Source organism: Hyla sarda, chromosome 8, assembly GCF_029499605.1.
Source record: "Hyla sarda isolate aHylSar1 chromosome 8, aHylSar1.hap1, whole genome shotgun sequence".
NCBI classification, from domain to species: Eukaryota; Metazoa; Chordata; class Amphibia; order Anura; family Hylidae; genus Hyla; species Hyla sarda.
In genome coordinates, this window is record NC_079196.1 from 209,456,101 (window position 1) to 209,474,872 (window position 18,772).

Here is an 18,772-nt window from a genome sequence, read left to right on the forward strand (position 1 = left end):
TTCTGGGAATTGTAGTACTGAGCATCTGCTCAACCAGAAAGCAGAATGATTCTCACATAGAAAGAGACCAACAGATACCCAAAACTAATGGATTCTTAAGGGTTTTGCAGCATTTTTTTTTAACCTTACGGCGGAGTGCACCTTTAACTTATAGGAAGAATACCCTGACTATACTATTTTTTTTTTGCAAATGGATATAATGTTAGAAAAATATCTGGATTTAATTATATATATAAATTTATTTTATTTTTTTCATATTTTGCCCTTTATAGATTGAAAGACGACTGGACACAGTAAGATTTGTTTGCCACAATACCCACAAGAAACTTCTCGGCTGTTTGCAGGTGCCGCCTGGGACTGACCCAGAGAAGAGATATGTAAGTACCGTACCTGGCAATGACTGTTCTACTCATATATGACTGTAATCGAGCATGTTTGTCAATACTGGACCCTTAGGGAGAAGTGGTTTTGCCTTCGGCAGCCAATTGGGCTTATTCTAGAACAGTCATCCCCAACCTGGGGCTCTAAACTAAAACTCCCAGCATGCCCCACAGCCAAAGCCATTAATACAGTAGAGAGATTCTAAGCTAATTCTTTTCTGGGAATTTGGGAACCACTTGGAACCACTTTTACAATACTAAATGAGTCAATGGCCGATTCATTAGATTTGAGTTCAGGTGACTTTTCAGGATAAACTGCACTATTTCTGCTCATTGTATGAAGTTTATATGGTATTTTTTAGCCGATTTCTGCTCTTAAGGCTTCATCTATGATTTGCATTTCTCCCAGAGCTAGCGGACAAAGCTCCCCCCTCCATAGACTTATATTGTTTGTCTGCAATACAAGTCTATAGAGGGGTAGAAGGGAGCAGACACAGGACAAAGCTGTGGAGGGAGGAGGAGGGAGAAGACACAGGACAAAGCTGTGGAGGGAGGAGGAGGGAGCAGACACAGGACAAAGCTGTGGAGGGAGGAGGAGGGAGCAGACACAGGACAAAGCTGTGGAGGGAGGAGGAGGGAGCAGACACAGGACAAAGCTGTGGAGGGAGGAGGAGGGAGCAGACACAGGACAAAGCTGTGGAGGGAGGAGGAGGGAGCAGACACAGGACAAAGCTGTGGAGGGAGGAGGAGGGAGCAGACACAGGACAAAGCTGTGGAGGGGGGAGGAGGGAGCAGACACAGGACAAAGCTGTGGAGGGAGGAGGAGGGAGCAGACACAGGACAAAGCTGAGCTGATTTTCAGAGTGGAATACAATCTCACGAGAGGGGGGGGGAGGAGGGAAGAAGCTTGGTAACAGGAGAAAGAAGCATTTTTGTCTTTTAAGATGTGTTACAAAGTTTCTTGTATTTGCTTGTACTATTGATCTCTGCAAATTTTGTCAAAACAACAGTGTTTATTTAGGAATAATTTTAGAAATCTCCCTTGTTTCCTTTTTGCAGAAAAAGTTGCCTCTTATGGGAGTGTCTCAATCCTTGTTAGAAGGTTGTGCACAGCTCAGCGATGAAACCCTTTTAGGGTAAGTTGAAGTACTACGTACCCAATCCTAGTGGTCTCCATACTCTGGACCTCCAGCTGTTGCAAAACTACAACTCCCAGCATGCCCGGACAGCCGTTGGCTGTCCGGGCATGCTGGGAGTTGTAGTTTTGCAACAGCTGGGAGTCCCTAGTATGGAGACTACTGCCCTTTTCTTCTTTTTTTTTCTTTTGATAAACAAGCACTTTAATGCTGTCAGCTGACCCCCAGCATTATGCCGCAGTCAGTGACCATAGCTCCCTGTATCTTGTAGCCAGCTTCACCCAGTCGCACAGCCTCGCGGATATATAAAAGAATATTTCTGTCTTGCAGGAAGACATTATACTCATGTGGAGACGCAGAGCAACGGCTGGCCCAAGAGCTCTCTCAGCATGAATTCCAGATGGAAAAAGATGTCTTAGAACCATTAAACCAGCTGACGGAGGTAAGTCCAGTAATATACCAAATGTCACCATTAAAGGGGTTATTCAGGAATAGAAAAACAGAGCTAATCTCTTCCAAAAACAACACTCCATTAACGTCAATGAAACTGAGCTGCAATAACACACACAACCTGAAGACAGGGTGGTGCTGTTTTGAACGAAATCCGCTCTGCTTTTCTAATCCTGGATAACGCCTTGAACGTTTACGATTTTTGCATTTTTGTGTATTGTTAAGGCGGATGACTTTAAATCATTTGCTAAAAATAAATATATATTTAATTTTTTTTTTTTTTTTTTTTTGGACATATGAAAGTACTCTTTTTGTCCATTTTATTTAATTTATTTATTTTAAAGGAGGACTGTAGTGAAATATAACTTATCCTCTATCTGAAAAATAGGGGATAAGTTCTAGACCGCGGGGGGTCGGTCGGGGGGGTCCGACTGCTGTCTTCTTTAGGGGGCCGCGACAGTCTGCAGGAGGCACAGTGTCGTCCCCAACAGGCAGACGCGCCCCCTCCATGGAATACATGGAGCGGGTGTGTTGGCCTCCGCGCCATGCGGGGACGGAACGCCCCCTTCCAGCAGACTGCGGTGGCCCCGTAAAGGAGATCAGGGGCGGATCCCCGCGGTTGGACCCGACCCCCCCCCCGCGCGGTCTAGAACTTATCCCCTATCCTTCGAATACAGGATAAGTTATATTGCACTACAGTTACCCTTTAAAGGGGTACTCCACCCACCTGTTACTGCTCCGGAAGCGCTGGAGGGTCTGGCTCCCGACCACAGGAACGGAAGATCGTGATGTCATGACTCCGCCCCTGTGTAACGTCATGCCACGCCCCTCAATGCAAGTCTATGGGAGGGGGCGTGACAGCCATCACACCCCCTCCCATAGACTTGCATTGAGGGGGCGTGGCATGACATCACACAGGGGCGGAGTCATGACGTCGCGATCTTCCGTTCCTGTGGTCGGGAGCCAGACCCACCTGCGCTTCCAGAGCAGTAACAGGTGGGTGCCGCATGCCATATTGCGGGGGTCCCCAGCGGGGGACCCCATGTCTAGGGGTGGAGTACCCCTTTAAGTATCTGTTTCTCAGCCTTTGTACACATGAGCCGTAGCTTAGGAATAGTGTAGAAACATTAAAATTGAGTACAATTTTAAACCTATCGACATGTATAGTGATATGATTCAACATAAGCAAAAAAAGGGGAAAAAAATAGTTTTTTAAAATCTGGATGAAACCATTTATTTGTCCGTGGAAAATGTCCAAACTGACCAAAACGGGCGCTTGTGTTGAATACAATTTCTCAATGGAAGTAAATTGATACCTCTAGATATACGATTCTATATGATTTTCAAGGATATAATGCACATAAACTCCTCCGAAAGACCTGATGGATGTAAAAATGGTGATGTGACTGCGGCCTTATCTGTTAGGTCACGTGTCTGACTCTGGTGTCTCAGCCGTTGTCTGTTTCCAATAGAAACCAGAGGAATTTCACAAGTCACGATGTAAATAAATGGAGAAGTATTGTGGGAGCAGAGAGTGTTACGTTTTAAGCTCCTTACCTTAATGGGAAATGTAATATCCGTACATGGGAATGCTGTATATTTCGGTTCATGACCTTCATATGAGTTTTATCACCTACTTTATTTATTTGCATTACTTTTTATGTTCCTTCAGGTGGACATCCCCAACATCCAAAAGCAGAGAAAGCAGCTGGCTAAACTAGTCCTCGACATGGATTCTGCACGGGGAAGGTGAGAATTATTTTCCTTTATATCATGTCAGGACTTGTTCCCATTCATCCGGCATCAAAATTGCCATCTGACCTGCAGCCGCTGGATCAAAAAATGCTGCATGAAGGCGTTTGTGATCCAGCGAATGCATGCCGGATAGCATATACGCTCTATGGGTTCATAGTTCCATTTCTGCTTTTAACCTATAGGGCAAAGGATGGAACGTCTAACCATTCCTTTCCAGGATGGTCCAGATAGGTGATTCCGCCCTTTGTTCATGTTCACACTGTGTAGGGGCAATACACCATGCAATACCAAACAGATTTACACGTTGTCATGAATGCTGGTGGGCTAAACAGTCCTGAGGACTTTCCTAAAAAATATAGAACATCACTTCCAGCGTATTAAAATTAATATATACAGTGATCCCTCAACTTACAATGGCCTCAACATACAATAGTTTCAACATACAATGGTCTTTTCTGGACCATTGTAACTTGAAACCAAACTCAACATACAATGTACAGACAGTCCAGATCTGTGAAACATGTCACTGACTGGAAGAACCGACCAATCAGAATGGGGCATTCACTGGTAAAACACCTGTATTCCTAAAGTGCATGCACTGAATTCCTGTCTGGTAGCGCCCCCTACAGTACAGGGAGGTATTACATGTTCTGTACACTTTACGTGTTTCAGGGTTAGCTGCTCCTTGGACACCAGGTGAGGGCGGCTCCATGTTACTTTTTTAGGACACTGTGTACTGTACAGGACCCTGAAGAAGCTCCTGTCCTCTACCTAGACCAGTGTTTCCCAACGAGGGTGCCTCCAGCTGTTGCAAAACTACAACTCCCAGCATGCCCGGACAGCCAAAGGCTGTCCGGGCATGCTGGAAGTTGTAGTTTTGCAAAAGCTGGAGGCACCCTGGTTGGGAAACACTGACATAGACAGTGATTACAGCTCCCAGCAGATCTTTCTTACTTTTATATGTGAGGATTTGCTTTATCTATATTAGTTATCTACTTATTTTTCTTTCATCCTCACTTTTTCCTATTTTTGGATGACATTTTGGGGCTTTAGAACCAACTACCAGGTTTTCATAGAGTTCTGGTCTCAACATACGATAGTTTCAACATACAATGGTCGTCCTAGAACCAATTAATATTGTAACTTGAGGGACTGCTGTATATATAATCAATAGATAAATAAATGTACCACAAGTTATAGTGTGATGTCTACCGAGCATCGAAAGAGTCAATGTGAACCCAGCCTAAGAGAAAGGAGCATAGAGAAGCGTACAGCGCATCTACAGGATTTGTCATAAGTAGGGATGTCCCTATACCGATACTATACATTTGCATTAGTACTTGTATTTGTGCACATGTCTCAGATACCTAATTCGATACTTGCCGGCCGGTATCACGGAAGTGCGGTGGGTCGCCTGCACTATCCGTGTGGATCAACTCCTAGAGGACGCAGGTTCCCGAGCTATGCAGCGTGCTCAGCAGCTAAGCGCGCATCAAAGCCGGGACCCGTATTTACCCTTTTAGACGTCAGGAACTGTCCAGAGCAGGAGAGGTTTGCTATGGGGATTTGCTTCTACTCTGGACAGTTCCTGACATGGACAGAGGTGTCAGCAGAGAGCACTGTGGTCAGGCTGGAAAGAACTACACAACTTCCTCTGGAGCATACAGCAGCTAATAAGTACTGGAAGGATTAAAATTTTTATATAGAAGTAATTTACAAATCTGTATAATGTTCTGGCACCAGTTGATTTGAAAAAAAAAAAAGTTTTCCACCAGAGTACCTGTTTAAAGCACAACTCCAATGTTGGTCTGGCAAGAGGATATCTGTTTAAGGGTATGTTCACATGAGCGGATCCACTGCTGAAGGACCTGAAGGACCGCAGCATGGTGCCTTTACATGTGCCCGCTCGGAGCGGAGCAGACACACTGCGACGTGCAAGTCACCGTGCGCAGTATACTCTCGCATCGCGGCAGCCCTCGGCCTAGCTCGTGGAGCAGTGGAAGCGGCCATGATGTGTGCGAGTACACTGCGCATGCGCGGCGACTCGCACATCACTTCAGTGTGTCTGCTCGGAGCGGCGTATTGCCGCTCCAAGCAGGCACATATAAAGGCACCATGCAGCGGTCCTTCAGTGGCGGATCCGCAGCGTAAAATACGCTGTGGGTCCACTCGTGTGAATGTACCTTTAATCTTCCGGCAATTTCTTAGCCCGAGACTTGCTTGAGACTACAGTCATCAGGATACAGATTTGCTGGAAGTCCCATAGACTTGCTTGGGACTTAAGGCAAATCTGTATTCTGTTTTGTTGTAGTCCTGGACCTAATCTCGGGTGTCAAAATTACTGGAAAATTCAAGCCGATGTTGTGCCGCCATACCTCCATAGGAGTTACCCTTTAAATATTTGACCTCTATGACACAAATGTCTGTAATGAAATAGTACTCTGTTAGCTCCTCCTGGTCAGTACTCCCTGCTCCTGCCTGTGCTGCCTTGTTCCTATATCTCTGCCATATGTCGTCATATTGATGCTCTTTGACTGTTTTGTGTGACAGTCAATGCGACCTTTTATCTGCAGGTATAACCAAGCACAGAAATCCTCCAGTACTAATTTCCAAATGCAGCCAGGAAAGCTGGACTCTTTAAGAGAAGAGATGGAAGAAGCAGAGAATAAAGTGGAACAATGCAAGGTAAGTCTAAGCTGATCACTTGTGGGGGTGATTACAGGGGTTATCCAGGGATAGAAAAACAAAGCTAATTTCTTCCAAAAACAGCACCACCTCTGTCCTGAGGCTGTAGGTGGTATTGCAGTTCACTACTATTGAAGTGAATTAAGCCAAGTTGTAATACCACACACAACCTGAGGACAGGGTTGGTGCTGTTGTTGAAAGAAATTAGCTCTATTTTTATATCCCTGTATAACCCCTTTAAAGAATGACCACGATTTGTAGATTTTGTTCTTTCATATGTGTATGTGTTTTATCAAACCGATGTTGCATGTAATGTCATTTTTATATTTAGATTAGTGCCAGGGCATGATGGGAGTTATAGGTTTGCTACAGGTTTGGGAACACTGATCTTTTGATATCCTATGTATAATGTTATACATGTTGCTTTTATAGGTTTATGTGATTGCACAGATGCTTTATATGAATAGTTGAAAACCATGACTTCCATTCTTCTTGCAGGATCAGCTGGCGGCTGATATGTATAACTTTCTCTCCAAAGAAGGGGATTACGGTCAATTTTTTGTCACGGTAAGTCAGCTGGCTGATCGTATCATTGACCTCTCTAATGGCTAGTCCTGCCTAAAGAGATGAAAAATGAATAGAGATAGCGCTGCGCATGTCCAGAAACACCAGCGGCTGCTTCACAAGTAGGGAACAGGGTCCAGGCCCCCTCATTCTGGAAACAGATTCTGTGGGCCATACTACTCAAACCCACGTCTGTCAGACCTTTATGGCGTATTCTATGTAAGGTTGAAATGAGCTTTTAACTGGATGTTCACATGGGCATTCATGTCATGTGTATTATATCATCTCCTTTCACAGTATTGCTATAACTATTGGATTTTCAAAAAAAAAAAAAAAATATATATATATATATATATATATATATATATATATATATATATACATATATACATATATACATATACATATACATACACATATACATACACACACACACACAGTGACCCCCCGACATACGATGAAGGCAGCATCAACATACGATGCTTTTGTATGTCGGGGCCATCGCATAACTGGCTATCCGGCAGCGCAGACTGCTTCAGCTGCCACCGGATAGCCGTTTACGGTGCCCCGTGTGGTCTGCTGACGATCACTTACCTGTCCCCGGGGCTCCGGCACGTCCTCTTCGGGATCCCCTGCATCGTCGGCGCTCTCAATCGTCGTCATCATGTCGCTGCATACGCCGTCCCGTCATCCAATAGGAGCGGCGTGCGTAGCGACGTGATGGCGGCGACGGAGAGTGAAGATTTCGGGGAAGCAGAGGCCTTGCCGGAGCGTCGGGGACACCCCGGGGACGCAACGACAGCAATGGAAGGCGACATCCAGGGCAGCGGTGACGGTCCGGAGCGGCGGGGACAGGTGAGTACAACTTCCTATACCAGTGGTCTTCAACCTGCGGACCTCCAGATGTTGCAAAACTACAACTCCTATATCAGTTATATATATATATATATATATATATATATATATATATATATATATATATATATATATATATATATATATATATATATAATATCCGTTGGCTGTCCGGGCATGCTGGGTGTTGTAGTTTTGCAACATCTGGAGGTCCGCAGGTTGTAGACCACTGTCCTATACTTTACATTGCACGGATCCCTCAACATACGATGGTTTCAACAAACGATGGTCCGTTTGAAACGGATTACCATCGTATGTTGAGGGACCACTGTATATCTATATATATATGTATATATATATATATATATATATATCTATATCTATATCTATATATATATATATATATATATATATATATATATATATATATATATATATATGTGTGTGTGTATATATATATATATATATATATATATATATATATATGAAAATTATGTTTATATATAATATTTATATAATATATATATATATATATATGTGTAAAAATGAGATATATATATGTATGTATATATATATATATATATATATGTGTAAAAATGAGATATATATATGTATGTGTATATATATATATATATATATATATATATATATATATATATACCTTTTCCATGAGTTGTCATTTATGTCACAGCCTTTTAGTGCTGGGAATAAAAGCAAAGGGCACAAAGGTAATGAAAAGCCTATGAAAGCCTACACACCTTTATTTGCAGATGTTTAGTAGAATAAAGCCATCGGATCAGGTCTCTTCTATTTATACTGTGGCTTTACAACCTGCAAGATCCAAGTGTAACGCAAATAGATATGTTTTTTATGTAACTGTAAAGACAAAAGTCACCATCGAATTGCGACAATTGCAAGAATTCTGACTTTCTTGGAATTTTTTGGCAACTTTTTCACTTAGATGTTTTAAATTTAGCTTTTTTTTTTTTTTTTTTACTGTAACTCGTCAGCAACCAAACTTTTCCTTAGAGCACTGTTTCCCAACCAGTGTGCCTCCAGCTGTTGGAAAACTACAACTCCCAGCATTCCCGGACAGCCAACGGCTGTCCGGGCATGCTGGGGGTTGTAGTTTTGCAACAGCTGGAGGCACACTGGTTGGGAAACACTACTAATAAAGCCATATAAGCACCAAATACATTATAATAGCCCTCTAGGAAGTTGCTTATATGAGTGGATCTTTATTTTTACATGACTTATGACAGGTTTGAAACTTGCCTGCAGAAGAGAAGATGGCCGGGCCTGTATGACTTCCTATTCAGTCAGACCGGTCTGGCAGGTTCACTCGGTGCTTCTTGTGTTACATACGGGGACCTTAAAGGGAAACTCCGGGAAGAAAAGTTCAGTATCGTTATTATAAAATGGGTTATCCAGCTATTAAACACACATAGGGGGAGATTTATCATAACCTGTGGTTGCCCATAGCAACCAATAAGATCACTTCTTTCATTTTCCATAGGCCTTCTTTGAAAATGAAAGCTGGAATGTAATTGGTTGCTATGGGCAACTGGGCAACTTTTCCTCTGCACAGGTTTTGATCTCCCCAATATTCCATATCCATGGGGGGGGGGCTCTGACCTCTGGGACCCTGGGGGGGGGGGGGGGCCCGACTCTCAGTGGGGAGAGCCCTGTTCTGGAGATCGCAGGGGGTCCCAGGGGCCGAACCCACTCTCCTCGATGTACTGTTGTCGGCAGTAGCGGTTCTCTTTTTCCAGACACCGGCTGCGATGGCGTCACGCTTCAGTTGGTGATTGGCTCATCAGTGACGCACCGCTTAGGCCGGGTTCACACCACGTTTTTGCAATACAGTTCCCGTAAATGTTTTCAATTTGAAAACCATAGGGAACTGTATTGAGAACCGTATGCATTGACTCTCCATTGAAAACCGTATGACAAAAGATGCAGCTGGTTGTGTCCGTTTTGCATCCTGTCAGGTTTTTTTTCCGTACCCAAAACTGTAGCCTACCACGGTTTTTGGTCTGGGTGAAGAACCTCATTGAAACGTATACTTTAAAAAAAAAAAATTTAACATGGGAGTCAATGGGAACCGTACAGAACTGTATGTGCGTACGGTTCCATCCAGTTTTCACCATACGGTTTTTGACTTTGCACAGTTTTTTTTCTTGGAATTTCAATCAAACAAGTGAAACTTTATTCATAATGGAATGAAAATCGTATACTGATAAAAATTTGTACACACGTTTGATACAGTTAAGTCTGATTTTGAGGAATCTGTTTTTTTTTTTTTTTGTTTTTGTTTTTTAATCAAAAACCTGATAGGGAACTGCATTGCAAAAACGTGGTGTGAACCCAGCCTAAGGGTTGGTTCACATCACGTTTTCTCCCATACCGGAGCGCATACGGCAGGGGGGAGCTAAAACCTCGCTCTCCCGTATGCCTTCGTATGCGCTCCCGTATGTCATTCATTTCAATGAGCCGGTCTGAGTGAAACGTTCGGTCCGGTCGGCTCATTTTTGCGCTGTATGCGCTTTTTCCCCGGACCTAAAACTGTGGTCAACCACGGTTTTAGGTCCGGTTGTAAAAGCGCATACGGCGCAAAAAGGAGCCGACCGGACCGAACGTTTCACTCAGACCGGCTCATTGAAATGAATGACATACGGGAGCGCATACGAAGGCATACGGGAGAGCGAGGTTTTAGCTCCCCCCTGCCGTATGCGCTCCCGTATGGGAGAAAACGTAGTGTGAACCCAGTCTTAGCCTGTCACTGGCCACATCGGTGTCCCGCCTCAGTCGGGTTGTCATGGCTGAGATAATATGTCTCAGAAGGTGGGGGCTGAAATGCTCAGCTGGGAGAGTCTGGCCCCATTCTGGAGAACGCTGGGAGTCCCAGAGGGTGGACACCCCACTGCCTATCCTGTGGAATTGGGATGAGTGTTAATAGCTTGATAACCCCTTTAATCACACTATGTGCATCGGCATTGTAGGCGTAGGAAGATGGCGGCATGGACCCAGTGCCGCGTCATAGATCACATGACATTTCTTCTTCCCTGTAATTGGCCGGGGCTGCCATTCTAGTCTCATAGCAGACATAGGTTGCCTTTATTTTTCGTTTTCTAAGTCTGTGCATCACACATACATCTCTCATTTGCCTCATTGTGTTTTGTTTCCTTGTCTGTGGGTTACGTCTTCAGTTATTAGAGGCACAAGCAGAATACCATAGAAGAGCACTAGCTGTTTTAGAAAAAGCACTGCCTGAAATCCAGGCCCAGCAAGGTAACCGTTCACAGCCGCCTGGCTTCTCGTACCCCTCTCAGCTTTTTGGCTTGTCTCCTGCGTGTGCTTCTAACTCTCTGGGACCTAGAAGGTTGGGGGCCACGGGCCATCCTGGGCTCCGCCATGCTTGCTCTTCATAGTCACATGGTGGCTGCTCTGTTTCCTGCTGGTCTCTCTAATTCTCACTCTTATTTATTGCTGTGACTTCTATTACAATTTCTTATGCTTCTTTCCTTCTTAAAGGGGTACTCCGGTGGAAAACAAATTTTTTTTTCTAATCAACTGGTGCTAGAAAGTTAAACAGATTAATAAATTACTTCTCTTAAAAAATCTTAATCCTTCCAGTACTTATTAGTTGCTGAATACTACAGAGGAAATTCTTTTCTTTTTGGAGCACAGAGCTCTCTGCTGACATCATGACCACAGTGCTCTCTGCTGACACCTCTGTCCATTTTAAGAACTGTCCAGAGTAGGAGAAAATCCCCATAGCAAACATATGCTGCTCTGGACAGTTCCTAAAATGGACAGAGATGTCAGCAGAGAGCACTGTGCTTGTGATGTCAACAGAGAACACTGTGTTCAAGCTGCTGTGATCCGCTGCTGTATGCTCCACAGGAAGGTTCTTTTCTCTTTTAATTTCTTTTCTGCCTGACCACAGTGCTCTCTGCTGACACCTGTCTGTCTCAGGAACTGTCCAGAGCAGGAGAGGTTTGCTATGGGGATATTTGCTCCTGCTCTGGATATTTCCTAAAATGGACAGAGGTGTCAGCAGAGAGCACTGTGGCCAGACAGAAAGGAAATTCAAAAAGAAATGAACTTCCTCTGGAGCATATACAGCAGCTGATAAGTACTGGAAGGATTAAGATTTATAAATAGAATTAATTTACAAATTTGTTGATTTAAAAAAAATTATAATAATAAAAAAATTATAATAATGTTTTCCGGTGGAGAACCCTTTTTAGGATAACTTTGTAATATACAGTAGATTGCTGCTATGCGATTCTCCTTTCATATTTTATTAGAAAGCTGTAACCTACGTAGAGTGTATGCAACATTAACACCAAGTGCTGTAGTGTAATACTGACCCTCGGGGTACATGCAAATGGCAATAGTATGGCTCCTCTTATTAGGATTGCCATGGGAATGCGTGAGCCTTCTACTGTATCTACATGTGCATGTATGACCCCGGCAGAACAAATTGTGGCATTCCCCTTACATTCATAGATATGTTCAGTGGTCTCCAAACTGTGGCCTTCCAGATATTGCAAAACTACAATTCCCAGCATGCCCGGTCAGCCAACGGCTGTCCGGGCATGCTGGGAGTTGTAGTTTTGTAACAGGCTGCGGCCCACAGTTTGAAAAACACTGTACTATATAACTCTATTAGTGAGCTATAAGACATCTGTGCCATGTGTATGAACCCTCGTAACCAGGAATATAAAAACAGAGCTAGTTAAAAACAGCGCCACCCCTGTCCTCAGGTTGTGTATGATATTACAACTTGGCACAATTCACTTTAAAGTGGTACTTTTCTTTTTTTTTCTTTTTTTTTTATCAACTGGTGCCAGAAAGTTAAACAGATTTGTAAATTACTTTTGATGGAAAAAAAATCTTAATCCTTCCAGTACTTATTAGCTGCTGATTAATACGGAGTAAATTATTTTCTTTTTGGAACACAGTGCTCTCTGCTGACATCTCTGTCCATTTTAGGAACTGACCAGAGCAGCATATGTTTTCTATGGGGATTTTCTCCTCCTCTGGATAGTTCTTAAAATGGACAGAGATGTCAGCAGAGAGCACTGTGCTCGTGATGTCAGCAGAGAGCTCTGTGTTCCAAAAAGAAAATAATTTCCTCTGTAGTATTCAGCAGCTAATAAGTACTGGAAGGATTAGGATTTTTTAATAGAAGTAATTTACAAATCTTGCACCAGTTGATTTAAAAAGAAAAAAAAAAAAAAAGTTTTCCACTGGAGTACCCCTTTAATGGAACTGAGCTGCAATACCGCGCACAGCCTCAAGACAGATGTGGCGCAGTTTTTTTAAGAACTCACCTTAGTTTTTTCTACGCCCGGAAGACTCCTTAGTAAATACCATAGAAAATACCTTCGTAAATGCCATAGAAAAGAAGACTCCACTCTCAGTAAATCAGGGCCAATATACAGTGGGAATCAAAAGTTTGGGCACCCCAGGTAAAAATGTGTATTAATTTGCATAAAGAAGCCAGAAAGATGGAAAAATCTCCAAAAGGCATCAAATTACAGATTAGATATTCTTATAATATGTCAACAAAAGTTAGATTTTATTTCCATCATTTACAATTTCAAAATAACAGAAAACAAAAAATGGCGTCTGCAAAAGTTTTGGCACCCTGCAGAATTTATAGCATGCACTGCCCCCTTTGCAAAGCTGAGACCTGCCAGTGTCATGGATTGTTCTCAATCATCATCTGGGAAGACCAGGTGATGTCACTCAAAGGTTTTAAATGCCCTGACTCATCTGACCTTGCCCCAACAATCAGCACCATGGGTTCTTCTAAGCAGTTGTCTAGAAATCTGAAAATGAAAATAGTTGACGCTCACAAAGCTGGAGAAGGCTATAAGAAGATAGCAAATCATTTTCAGATGTCAATATCCTCTGTTCGGAATGTAATTAAGAAATGGCATCAGAAACAGTGGAAGTTAAAGCAAGATCTGGAAGACCAAGAAAAATATCAGACAGAGCAGCTTGCAGGATTGTGAGAAAAACTATTCAAAACCCACGTTTGACTGCACAATCCCTCCAGAAAGATCTGGCAGACACTGGAGCTGTGGTACACTATTCCACTATAAAGAGATACTTGTACAAATATGGTCTTCATGGAAGAGTCCTCAGAAGAAAACCTCTTCTATGTCCTCACCACAAAAATCAACGTTTGAACTTTGCAAATGAACATATAGACAAGCCTGATGCATTTTGGAAACAAGTTCTGTGGACAGATGAGTTTAAAATTTAACTTTTTGGCCGGAATAAGCAAAGGTTCATTTTGAGAAGGAGAACAGAATTTAATGAAAAGAACCTCTGTCCAACTGTTAAGCATGGGGGTGGATCAATCATGCTTTGGGGTTGTATTGCAGCCAGTGGCACAGGAAACATTTCACGAGTCGAAGGAAAATTGGATTCAATAAAATTTCTGCAAATTTGGATGCTAACTTGATGCTATCTGTGAAAAAGCTGAAGTTAAAGAGAGGATGGCTTCTACAAATGGATAATGATCCTAAACACACCTCGAAATCCACGGGGCATTACATCAAGAGGCGTAAACTGAAGATTTTGCCATGGCCTTCACAATCTCCTGACCTCAACATAATTGAAAATCTATGGAGAGACCTTAAAAGAGCAGTGATTGACAGACAGCCCAGAAATATCAAAGAACTGGAAGACTTTTGTAAGGAAGAATGGGCAAAGATACCTCAAACAAGAATTAAAAGACTCTTTGCTGGCTACAAAAAGTGTTTACAAGCTGTGATACTTGCCAAAGGGGGCAGGACAAGATATTAACTCTGCAGGGTGCCCAAACTTTTGCAGACGCCATTTTTTGTTTTTTTTTGTTTTTTTTTTGTTTTCTGTTATCTTGAAAGTGTAAATGATGGAAATAAAATCTAACTTTTGATGACATATTAGAAGAATGTCTAATTTGTAATTTGATGCCTTTTGGAGATTTTTCCATTTTCCTTGGCTTCTTTATGCACATTAATACAAATTTTTACCTTGGATGGCCAAACTTTTGGTCCCCACTGTATTTGACTTGAATGTAATATGTCAGCCCGACGTTGGTTATTCCAGTATGGAAGTGAGTCGGCTGGGTACAGCCAGTGGCTGATCATGGACATATTACCCCTAGTTTCACGCTGCGTCTGTGTCGGGGGACTCTCTGTTGTATACGTTCAATGCAGACCTTTGTACCTATCGTATATATAAATATACGATAAAGACCAAATATAAATTGCATGTTATACGTTTGTTGTTCTTTTTTACTGTGTGTGGCTCATTTGGTTGTTGCACAAGTCTGCAAATTTCCATCCAGCAAATACTAATGTATAACATTGAGGCCAACATTGCACTCTTTTGGCTTCAGATAGGTAATGGGGGTCTAGATACATTTGGACTATACATTGGACTCCTATGGTAAATGTGCACTGTGGACACATTGTGAAACGAGATTAAAGGGGTATTCCAGTGAAAAGCTATTTTTTTCATATCAACTGGCTCCAAAATAGTAAACAATTTGTAAATGACTTCTATTAAAAAAAAATCTTAATCCTACCAGTACTTATCAGCTGCTGAAGTTGAGTTGTTGTTTTCTGTCTGGCCACAGTGCTCTCTGCTGACACCTCTGTCTGTCTCAGGAACTGTCCAGAGTAGCAGCAAATCCCCATAGCAAACCTCTCCTGCTCTGGACAGTTCCTGACATGGACAGAGGTGTCAGCAGAGAGCACTGTGGTCAGACTGGAAAGAACTTGCCTTCAGCAGCTGATAAGTACTGGTAGGATTAAGCTTTTTTTTAATAGAAGTAATTTACAAATCTGTTTTAACTTTCTGGAGCGATTTGATATGAATAAAATTAGTTTTTCACAGGAATACCCGTTTAGACCACTTTCACACTTCAATCTCATCCCAACCTCACAGACCTAGGGGCCCAGAACTGATGGCTAGACCCCCTGTGAGGCCAAGACTTACACCCATAATAAAGACACAATAATAATAATAATAATAATATTGAATCTTTAATAACATTATTATTAATCATATTAATATTTTTTTATTAATAGTTATAATACAAATATTTTTATTATTATTAATCATATTACTATTGATGATGATGATAATATAAAAATTTGTACTATTATTAAAGCAAAGATTATTATTAATAATTATTATTACTCAAATGGAGCTTTACACAGATAGTTATTAGCCAGAACCAGTGTTTCCTTGTCTTTTCAGGGATTTCTTTGCTTTCTGCTTCCTTTATCTGCACTTTCTGACTTTCTATATACAGTTAGCATGACTTCTCACAATTCCTCTCTCCTCCTCCATGCCCCTTCCTTTCACTCCAGACAAGTGGACGGAGAAGCCGGCGTTCGGCACAGCACTAGAGGAGCACTTGAAGCGCAGTTCGCGGGATATCGCTATTCCCATTGAAGCCTGTGTAATGATGCTGCTTGAAACCGGAATGAAGGAGGAGGTGAGTGTCTCTGCATCTTCTTATTGTCTTTCTTGCCCTGACACATATGTTCTGTCTGCATTGTCTTAACCAGTGTTACCCAACCAGGGTGCCTCCAGCTGTGGCAACTACAACTCCCAGCATGCCTTCGGCTGTCCGGGCATGCTGGGGGTTGTAGTTTTGCCACACCTGGAGGCTCACTGGTTGGGAAACACTGTCTCAAATGTTCCTATTGAACGTTGCACCTAGGCAGTTAAAGGGGTACTCCGGCGCTAAGACATCTTATCCCCTATCCTTTGTATAAGATGCCTGATCGCGGGGGTCCCGCCGCTGGGGACCCCCGTGATCTTGCATGCAGCACCCCGTTAGAATCAGTCCCCGGAGCGTGTGGCGATCACAGGGAGCATTGTGACATCACGGCTCCGCCCCTGTGCCCCATCATGCTCCGCCCCCTCATTGCAAGCCTATGGGAGGGGGCGTGACACGCACGGGGGCGGAACCGTGACGTCACAATGCTCCATCCCCGTGATCGCCAGTAATCAGATCCGGAGCGAACACGCTCCGGGGACTGATTCTAACGGGGTGCGGCGTGGAAGATCACGGGGGTCCCCACCGGCGGGACCCCCCGCGATCAGGCATCTTATCCCCTATCCTTTGGATAGGGGATAAGATGTCTTAGCGCTGGAGTACCCCTTTAAATGTCTGGGATCACAGTTAACACTGATGGGGGATGTTAGCTGCTGATAGCAGCTGGCACCCACCACATATAGCTCAAAACTTGAGGACGTAAATGTACACTTAATGACACAAAGAGGTTAAGATAACAAACACTCTTACTGAAAGAAATGGCCATATAAGCTGATGGAAGAACTGGCATCCTTACCTGCAGGACCTTCATTCCCCTCCCAAAGTATTGGCTGTTCTGGCGTGCTGGGAGTTGTAGTTTTGCCACAACTGGAGGCTCCCTGCTTGGGAAAAACTAGTCTAAGGCTGGGTTCACACTACGATTTCACTCTACGGCTGCCGGAGCTGGCTGGGGGGGGGGGGGGGGGGGGTGAAAACTGGGCGCTCCCGTATCCCAGCCGGATCCTGCCCGTATCTTATTCATTTCAATGAGCTGACTGGTGTCAAACGGTGACTTCGGTCGGCTTATTTATGCACCGGGTCCGGTTTTGTGACCGGACCTAAAACCGCGGCATACAACGGTTTTAGGTCCGGTCAGAAAACCGGATACGGGGCAAAAATGAGCCGACCGGAATCACCGTTTGACTCCAGTCGGCTCATTGAAATGAATAAGATACGGGCAGCCGTAGAGTGAAATCGTAGTGTGAACCCACCCTTACCCATCCGGCATAGGGACCATTTTTCCTCTTACATGCCGGATTAGTAAGATACCAGGACTGTTGGGCAATTATCTGTTGTGAACATTACCAACCAACACTATCTTTTCCGGCAGGGATTGTTCAGGATAGCCGCGGGAGCCTCGAAGCTCAAGAAGCTAAAAGCAGCTCTGGACTGTTCCACGTCCCACTTAGAAGAGTTTTATTCAGACCCACATGCCGTGGCAGGTAAGTACAGACATACATCTTCACTATTGCACCTCTGTTCTCTTACGGCTCATTGGTTTTGCTGAGTTGTGATCCCGCGGCCCAGCACCGATTCCAGCCAAAGCACGATATGCATTAAAATACAGTCATATGTGTGGGTTCTAGGAAAAAACAAAAATGTTGGCAGTAGATTCTTTTTCCCATGCTATCTGGTGTCTGAGGTTGGAAAACTCAGTTGTGAATGTACAAGGCCAGATACTGATGAATGTGCGCCATTGGGCAGAATATTGTCACAGTACAAGTGGTCTCTCAAGTTACAATATTAATTGGTTCCGGGACGACCATTGTATGTTGAGACCATTGTATGTTGAGACCAGAACTCTATGGAAACCTGGTAATTGGTTCTAAAGGCACCAAAATGTCATCAAAAAATAGGAAAAAGTGAGGATTAAAGAAAAATAAGTAGATAACTAATATAGATAAAACAAGTCCTTACATATAAAAGTAAGAAAGATCTGCTGGGAGCTGTAAATCACTGTCTATGTCAGTGTTTTACCAGCAGGGAGCGTCCAGCTGTTGCAAAACTACAACTCCCAGCATGCCCGGACAGCCTTTGGCTGTCTGGGCATGCTGGGAGTTGTAGTTTTGCAACAGCTGGAGGCTCCCTGCTTGGGAAACACTGGTCTATGTAGAGGATAGGAGCTTCTTCAGGGTCCTGTACAGTACACACAGTGTCCTAAAAAAGTAACATGGAGTCGCCCTCACCTGGTGTCCAAAGGAGCAGCTAACCCTGGTACAGGTAAAGAGTACAGAACATGTAATACCACCCTGTACTGTAGGGGCGCTACCAGACATCAGTCAGTGCATACACTTCAGTAATACAGGTAAAGAGTACAGAACATGTAATAC

At 43.3% G+C, this 18,772-nt stretch overlaps 1 protein-coding gene across 1 annotated transcript in view; it reads left to right on the forward strand.

The window, feature by feature from the left end:
• ARHGAP17 (Rho GTPase activating protein 17) overlaps positions 1–18,772 on the forward strand; it is a 124,525-nt gene that overhangs the window by 73,042 nt on the left and 32,711 nt on the right. Inside the window, 9 exon segments of the mRNA XM_056534424.1 lie at positions 273–377; positions 1,440–1,516; positions 1,847–1,958; positions 3,639–3,715; positions 6,295–6,406; positions 6,905–6,973; positions 11,035–11,116; positions 16,210–16,337; positions 17,773–17,884. Coding sequence (XP_056390399.1) covers positions 273–377; positions 1,440–1,516; positions 1,847–1,958; positions 3,639–3,715; positions 6,295–6,406; positions 6,905–6,973; positions 11,035–11,116; positions 16,210–16,337; positions 17,773–17,884 — 874 coding nt within the window.